At 60.5% G+C, this 8,062-nt stretch overlaps 1 protein-coding gene across 1 annotated transcript; it reads right to left on the bottom strand.

Annotated features, from left to right (window-relative positions):
* Positions 1-1,466: 1,466 nt before the first annotated feature.
* LOC121275177 (troponin C, slow skeletal and cardiac muscles-like) lies at positions 1,467-7,404 on the bottom strand (the record flags this gene model as incomplete). Its single annotated transcript, XM_041182597.1, has 5 exons — positions 7,232-7,404; positions 6,098-6,128; positions 4,129-4,275; positions 2,739-2,853; positions 1,467-1,615 (listed from the first exon to the last, which is right to left on the bottom strand). Coding segments are annotated over exons 1-5 (466 nt in total), but the record flags the coding sequence as incomplete, so codon positions are not given.
* Positions 7,405-8,062: the final 658 nt, after the last annotated feature.

Below are 8,062 nucleotides of genomic sequence, written 5' to 3'. Positions count from 1 at the left end.
TCTCTCTCTCTCTTTCCCCCTCTCTCTCTCTCTGTCCCCCTCTCTCTCTCTCTCTCTCTGTCCCCCCCTCTCTCTCTCTCTCTCTCTGTTCCCCCCTCTCTCTCTCTCTGCACCCCACCTCACATAATCTCTTTCTCTCCCTCTGTCCCTCTCTGCTCTTATATATATTTTCCTCTGTCATAATATTCTTATCAACCTGTCCCCAGAACCCTGCATTCTCTATCCTCCCTTCCTGTGGGTGAGCGTGGGCTTAAACAGCCTTCAGCAGCTGCTGTCTGCCTCTCCCGATGAAACAGTTGGTGCTACATCAGGGCGTGCAGGTATTCTGGGCGTGGTCATTGAGATAGGGCCATGGGTGGGTGTGAGGCAGTCCCACACGTGGGTCCTGGATTCAACCTCCTCTGCAGATGCTGCAGTCCCGAGGGCAGTGGGAGAGGGTTCAGTGTGCCGGGAGAGCTTTCGGGGAACATCGAGACACTGGTTCACACCCCACCGCAGTAGCTTGAGAGAGAATTTAAATTCAATTCATTAATAAATCAGCGATAAGAAGCTCTTCTCAGTAACGGTGACTGTTAACAGCCGGATTAGAGTTGAACACCCACCACAGGTCAGAGGCTGGGAATCCTGCGGTGAGTAACTCACCTCCTGACTCCCCCAAAGTCTGTCCCCCATCTACAAGGCACAAGTCAGGAGTGTGATGGGATACTCCCCACTTGCCTGGATGAGTGCAGCTCCCACAACACTCAAGAAGCTCGACACCGTCCAGGACAAAGCAGCCCCACTCGATCGTCACCCCATCCACAAACATTCACTCCCTCCACCACCGACGCACAGGGGCAGCAGTGTGTGTACCATCTACAAGATGCACTGCAGCAACTCGCCAAGGCTCCTTCGACAGCGCCGCCCAAACCCACCACCTCTACCACCTAGAAGGACAAGGGCAGCAGACACATGGGGAACACCACCACCTGCAAGTTCCCCTCCGAGCCACTCACCAACCCGACTTGGAAATATATCGGCCGTTCCTTCACTGTCGCTGGGTCAAAATCCTGGAACTCCCTCCCTAACAGCACGGTGGGTGTACCTACACCACACGGGACAAAATCCTGGAACTCCCTCCCTAACAGCACGGTGGGTGTACCTACACCACAGGGGACAAAATCCTGGAACTCCCTCCCTAACAGCACGGTGGGTGTACCTACACCACACGGGGACAAAATCCTGGAACTCCCTCCCTAACAGCACGGTGGGTGTACCTACACCACACGGGGACTGCAGCGGCTCAAGAAGGCGGCTCACCCACCACCTTCTCAAGGGGGGCAATTAGGGATGGGCAATAAATACTGGACTAGCCAGCGAAGGAAGGTAAAGGGTTTTGCGTGAGTAGGGTTTGGGGAGGAGGGGAGGGCCTAGTACGTGAACCCCAACCCCCCCCCACCCCCACCCGCCCCGCCTCATGGCCTCACTCAGCTCCTCACCGTCATAATCAATCTTTCCATCATTGTTCTTGTCTCCATCTCTCATTAGTTCCTCGATGTCGTCCTCAGTGATACATTCACCAGTGGCTTCCAACATTCCCTTCAGCTCCTCCAGGTCAATATACCCGTCCGTGTTTCTGGTGGGAAGGAGAAACAGGCAGCTCATCCATCGAGGGGAGCGGGAACGCCCCCATCCCACCAACCCCCACCCCTCCCTGGCCAGCGGACCCTCAGTGCTCCCACCATCTCTCCCCAACTCCCCAAATCTGACCCCCAGCCACAGGCGGAAATATTAGGACCAGTTGGCCAAAACCTTGGTCAGAGAGGTTGGTTTTTAAGGAGCGTCTTAAAGGAGATGGAGTGGGGGGTCGGAGAGGTTGAGGGAGGGAATTCCAGAGCTCAGGGCCCCCCCCCCAGGCAGCTGAAGGCACGGCCGCCAATGGTGGAGCGATGGGAATCGGGGGATGCTCGAGAGGCCGGAATTGGAGGAGCGCAGAGATCTCGGAGGGTTGTAGGAGGTTACAGAGATAGGGAGGGGTGTAGGGGCTGGAGGAGGTTACAGAGATAGGGAGGGTTGTAGGGGCTGGAGGAGGTTACAGAGATAGGGAGGGTTGTAGGGGCTGGAGGGAGGTTACAGAGATAGGGAGGGTTGTAGGGGCTGGAGGAGGTTACAGAGATAGGGAGGGGTGTAGGGGCTGGAGGAGGTTACAGAGATAGGGAGGGGTGTAGGGGCTGGAGGAGGTTACAGAGATAGGGAGGGTTGTAGGGGCAGGAGGAGGTTACAGAGATAGGGAGGGGTGTAGGGGCTGGAGGGAGGTTACAGAGATAGGGAGGGGTGTAGGGGCTGGAGGGAGGTTACAGAGATAGGGAGGGGTGTAGGGGCTGGAGGGAGGTTACAGAGATAGGGAGGGTTGTAGGGGCTGGAGGAGGTTACAGAGATAGGGAGGGAGTTGAGGGCCATGAGGGGATTTGAGCAGGAGGCTGAGAATGTGGAGGTGGAGGTGTTGGTGAACGGAGGGGGCCGGCGTGGGTGAGTGAAGGCGGGTGAGGGGCTGGTGATGGGGGAACAGAACCCGGAGTGAAACCCGCCCGGATCTCCAATCCCTGTGGCCGAATCTGGGACTGGGCTGCGTTGGACGTTCCAGGAACCCGGAGAGGGGGGAATCTTTTCTGATCCGGCGACGGGATCGGGTAAACACGCTGCAGGCCGGGAGTGGGACCCGGGCCCTCCGGCAGCAATGGTGGGACCCGGGCACCTACTTGTCAAACATGCGGAACAGTTCGGCCAATTCCTCCTCGGACTTCCCTTTGCTCTCGTCCTTGGTGCACATGACCATCATCACCAGGAACTCATCGAAATCCACCGTCCCGCTCCCTGTGGAGTGGCAGAGGCAAAATGGTCAAGGGTTTCGGTATCTGAGAGGAGGCAATGGACCACGTGTTCGCTCTCGGGCCGTCTCCCGTGGTTGCGGTGCGAGGCCCGGTCCCCTCACTTAGCCCCAAGGCCGTTGACCTGGTTACTACTCGAGGGCCCGTCCCCCTCGGTTACCGGACTAGGGCCCTGTCTCCCTCGGTTACCGGACTAGGGCCCTGTCTCCCTCAGTTATAGGCGAGGGCCCCGTCCCCCTGGGTTACTGGGCAAGGCCCCCGTCCCCCTTGGTTACCGAGCGATGGCCCCGTCCCCCTGGGTTACCGGGCAAGGCCCCCGTCCCCCTTGGTTACCGAGCGATGGCCCCGTCCCCCTGGGTTACCGGGCAAGGCCCCATCCCCCTTGGTTACCGAGCGATGGCCCCGTCCCCCTGGGTTAGCACTCGCAGGCCTCCTGGTTTAGCGCGCGTGTGAGGGCCCAGTCCCCCTGGGTTACCGAGCGAGGCCCCCCTCCCCCTGGGTTACCGAGCGAGGCCCCCGTCCCCCTGGGTTACCGAGTGACTCCCGTCCCCCTGGGTTACCGAGCGAGGCCCCCGTCCCCCTGGGTTACCGAGTGACTCCCGTCCCCCTGGGTTACCGAGTGACTCCCGTCCCCCTGGGTTACCGAGTGACTCCCGTCCCCCTGGGTTACCGAGCGAGGCCCCCGTCCCCCTGCGTTACCGAGCGAGGCCCCCGTCCCCCTGCGTTACCGAGCGAGGCCCCCGTCCCCCTGGGTTACCGAGCGAGGCCCCCGTCCCCCTGGGTTACCGAGTGACTCCCGTCCCCCTGGGTTACCGAGCGAGGCCCCCGTCCCCCTGGGTTACCGAGCGAGGCCCCCGTCCCCCTGGGTTACCGAGCGAGGCCCCCGTCCCCCTGGGTTACCGAGTGACTCCCGTCCCCCTGGGTTACCGAGCGAGGCCCCCGTCCCCCTGGGTTACCGAGCGAGGCCCCCGTCCCCCTGGGTTACCGAGTGACTCCCGTCCCCCTGGGTTACCGAGCGAGGCCCCCGTCCCCCTGGGTTACCGAGCGAGGCCCCCGTCCCCCTGGGTTACCGAGCGAGGCCTGTTCCCCTGGTTTAGCGTGCGTGTGAGGGCCCGGTCTGCTCGGATCCTGGCCCAGGAGGTTTCCTGTGCAGCTTGTTAAAGTGCCAAAGCCAGGCTGATCGTTCAGAACCCACCGGTTCCGGCTCCGGACTTCACTCAAGACCCACTGGGCAGGCCAAGCGCCAAGGCCGTCCACTCACCATCCTCATCCACCTCGTCGATCATCTCCTGGAGCTCCTCAGGTGTCGGTGTCTGGCCCACCATTCGGAGAACTTTCCCAAGCTCCTTGGTGCTAATACAGCCATCGGCGGCATCCTGGACAAAGATATCGAAGGCAGCCCGGAATTCTGGAATACACAGAGTAAAATTCCCTCTACACCGTCCCCATCAAACACTCCCAGGACAGGTACAGCACGGGGTTAGATACAGAGTAAAGCTCCCTCTACTCTGTCCCCATCAAACACTCCCAGGACAGGTACAGCACGGGGTTAGATACAGAGTAAATCTCCCTCTACACTGTCCCCATCAAACACTCCCAGGACAGGTACAGCACGGGGTTAGATACAGAGTAATGCACACTCTACACTGTCCCCATCAAACACTCCCAGGACAGGTACAGCACGGGGTTAGATACAGAGTAAAATTCCCTCTGCACCGTCTCCATCAAACACTCCCAGGACAGGTACAGCACGGGGTTAGATACAGAGTAAATCTCCCTCTACACTGTCCCCATCAAACACTCCCAGGACAGGTACAGCACGGGGTTAGATACAGAGTAAATCTCCCTCTACACTGTCCCCATCAAACACTCCCAGGACAGGTACAGCACGGGGTTAGATACAGAGTAAATCTCCCTCTACACTGTCCCCATCAAACACTCCCAGGACAGGTACAGCACGGGGTTAGATACAGAGTAAATCTCCCTCTACACCGTCCCCATCAAACACTCCCAGGACAGGTACAGCACGGGGTTAGATACAGAGTAATGCACACTCTACACTGTCCCCATCAAACACTCCCAGGACAGGTACAGCACGGGGTTAGATACAGAGTAAAATTCCCTCTGCACCGTCTCCATCAAACACTCCCAGGACAGGTACAGCACGGGGTTAGATACAGAGTAAAATTCCCTCTGCACCGTCTCCATCAAACACTCCCAGGACAGGTACAGCACGGGGTTAGATACAGAGTAAAGCTTCCTCTACACTGTCCCCATCAAACACTCCCAGGACAGGTACAGCACGGGGTTAGATACAGAGTAAAGCTTCCTCCACACTGTCCCAACTATCCTATCATTCAGCCCCCCTACTCGAGCCTGTCCTGCTATCCAATGAGATCATATCTGACCTGTGACCTATCTCTATCTACCCACCTCCGCCCCATATCCCTTAATACCCTTTTGGTTAACAAAAATCTCTCAATCTCCCAGATTTAAAACCATCTGACCCGGCATCGATGGCCGTTTGTGGGGAGAGAGTTCCAAACTCCGACCACCCTTCGTGTGTAGGGGTCTTTCCTCATTTCACTCCTGAAGGGTCTGCGTCTCCTTTTCAGACTTTGCCCCCTCGTCCCAGACTCCCCCCCACCCCCACCGCCCCCCACCACCCTCCGACCAGCGGGAATCAGGGTCTCTCTCTCTCTATCGACCCTCTCAGCTCCCCCTCCCAGAATATCTCGAGAACTTCGATCGAATCACCCCCCGGGACCCTGTACACCCCAGGGATCTCAGCCCCAGTTTGTGTTTAATCCCTCCTCGGAATTTAACCCTTGGAGCCCCGGGATCGTTCCGGTAAATCTACCCTGAGCTCCCCCCACCGAGGTCAGTATCCCCTTCCTGAGGTGTGTGTGGGGCCCAGAGACCCTCACAGTCGCTCCAGGTGTTGGTCTAACTCGAGAATGGATGAGCGAAGGGCTTACAGGGTTGGAAAGGGCAGTGGAGTGAGGGAGCCAGAGGCAAGCGGGCAGTGCCTAGCGAGGGACTGGCACTTCCTCAGTGGTGGTGGGGTGAAGGACCATCTCCCATGACCGAGATGACAGCGACGCTAATACACAGCGCCAGCGCCAAGCTCGTCACCCCACCCCTCACCCATAGAGCGTCACCCACCCTCCCCAACTCCCCTCCTCCTCAATTAACCCAAGGTTGGCGCTCTGGACTGCAGTTATACTCACCGCTTTTCTGTTCTTCGGTGAGTTGCTCAACCTAGAGTGGCGGCAAAGCACAGAGAGACACACACACAGTTACACAATTGGTCAGTGCTGAGAGAGCGCCGCACTGTCGGAGGGTCAGTGCTGAGGGAGCGCCGCACTGTGGGAGGGTCAGTGCTGAGGGAGCGCCGCACTGTCGGAGGGTCAGTGCTGAGGGAGCGCCGCACTGTGGGAGGGTCAGTGCTGAGGGAGCGCCGCACTGTGGGAGGGTCAGTGCTGAGGGAGCGCCGCACTGTCGGAGGGTCAGTGCCGAGGGAGCGCCGCACTGTCGGAGGGTCAGTGCCGAGGGAGAGCCGCACTGTCGGAGGGTCAGTGCTGAGGGAGCACCGCACTGTCGGAGGGTCAGTGCTGAGGGAGCGCCGCGCTGTGGGAGGGTCAGCGCTGAGGGAGCGCCGCACTGTCGGAGGGTCAGTGCTGAGGGAGCGCCGCGCTGTGGGAGGGTCAGTGCCGAGGGTGAGCCGCACTGTCGGAGGGTCAGTGCTGAGGGAGCGCCGCACTGTGGGAGGGTCAGTGCCGAGGGAGAGCCGCACTGTGGGAGGGTCAGTGCCGAGGGAGAGCCGCACTGTGGGAGGGTCAGTGCCGAGGGAGAGCCGGGCTGCCTCTTCACGTCCGACATGAAGCTTGAGGACCCGTCCACCCTCTCAAGCAGACCCCGAGAACCACGACACCAAGAGGGGCCGACATGGATGGCGGGGGGGAAGAGTGGGCGGGGTTGGCCGGCGGTGAGGGGAGAGGGGGCGTTGGCGCTTCCCCTCGACCTTTAACCCCCGGCTGGGGCCAACGCCGGGCCAATAAGGTGGGGGGGGTGGTGGGGAGGAGGGGGGGGTGGTATCGTGGCCCGGGATCAGGGCTTGGCGCTCGTGGGATCTTGCTGTGCGGCAAGCGGCCGGCTCCCGAGACCCCCGGGGGCGGGGGCCCCCCCCCCCCCCCCCCCGGCTGCCTGGAACCAATCAGGTTGGCCCGCCGGGCGGTGAAAGATGGTGGGGAAATCCGGCCCTCGCCCCTTGAACGCTAGGGGCCTAGGGGGTTTCCCAAGAGGGCAAGTGGTGAGGGAGGTGGGAGGGGCGGGGGTGTGTGGGGGGTCCGCTCTGGACTCACCGCTGCTTTGTAGATGTCGTCCATGCCTGGGTGGTGGGCTGAGTGTCTTCGGAGGGTCCTCGGTCAGTGGAGAGAGGCGTCCGGACTGCCCTGCGTCCTTTTGTTCGGGGCTGAGATGCTTGTCCTGTTACGTCAGCCTCTGTCTCTGTCTCTAAGCCTCTCATCTACGCATTCCAGCCGGTTATAAATAGCACCGTCCAGGCCAGGGAGGGAGGGAGGGAGGGGTGGGCGGGGAGCTGGTCGGAGCTGGGGGAGGTGGAATAAGAGGGGAGTTTGGAACACGCAGATGGCGAGAAGCCAAAGCCCGTCGAATGCGGCAACGGGCCTACTCCAGAGAGGCTTTCGGTCCCCCCGTTGAACGCTCCCTGTCCGGCCGAGGGGACAGAGAGGGAGGGAGGGAGGGAGAGTCAACCCGCAGCATCCCGAGGGTTCCAGGCTCAACCTGCTGGAGCCTCCGGCGTTTTCTGCGGAGTATTTTTGGCGTCAGATTGACCGAGACCCGCGTCCTCTGCTCCCATTCAGTGGCCGGAGGTGGGCAACGCTGGCCGTGCTCCAGAGTCTTTTGCCCTCCACCCCACACCCCGCCCCCCCCCCCCCCCCCAACCCTCCCCTCCAGAAGGCAGTGGGGGTGAGCCGCCTTCTCGAGACGCTGCAGTCCCCGTGTGGTGTAGGTACACCCACCACACTGTTAGGGAGGGAGTTCCAGGATTATGTCCCGTGTGGTGTAGGTACACCCACCGTGCTGTTAGGGAGGGAGTTCCAGGATTTTGTCCCGTGTGGTGTAGGTACACCCACCGTGCTGTTAGGGAGGGAGTTCCAGGATTTTGTCCC

The sequence above is a fragment of the Carcharodon carcharias genome, unplaced genomic scaffold, assembly GCF_017639515.1.
Source record: "Carcharodon carcharias isolate sCarCar2 unplaced genomic scaffold, sCarCar2.pri scaffold_1180_ctg1, whole genome shotgun sequence".
In the NCBI taxonomy this organism is placed as follows: domain Eukaryota; kingdom Metazoa; phylum Chordata; class Chondrichthyes; order Lamniformes; family Lamnidae; genus Carcharodon; species Carcharodon carcharias.
This window is presented reverse-complemented; position numbering and strand designations above follow the sequence as displayed.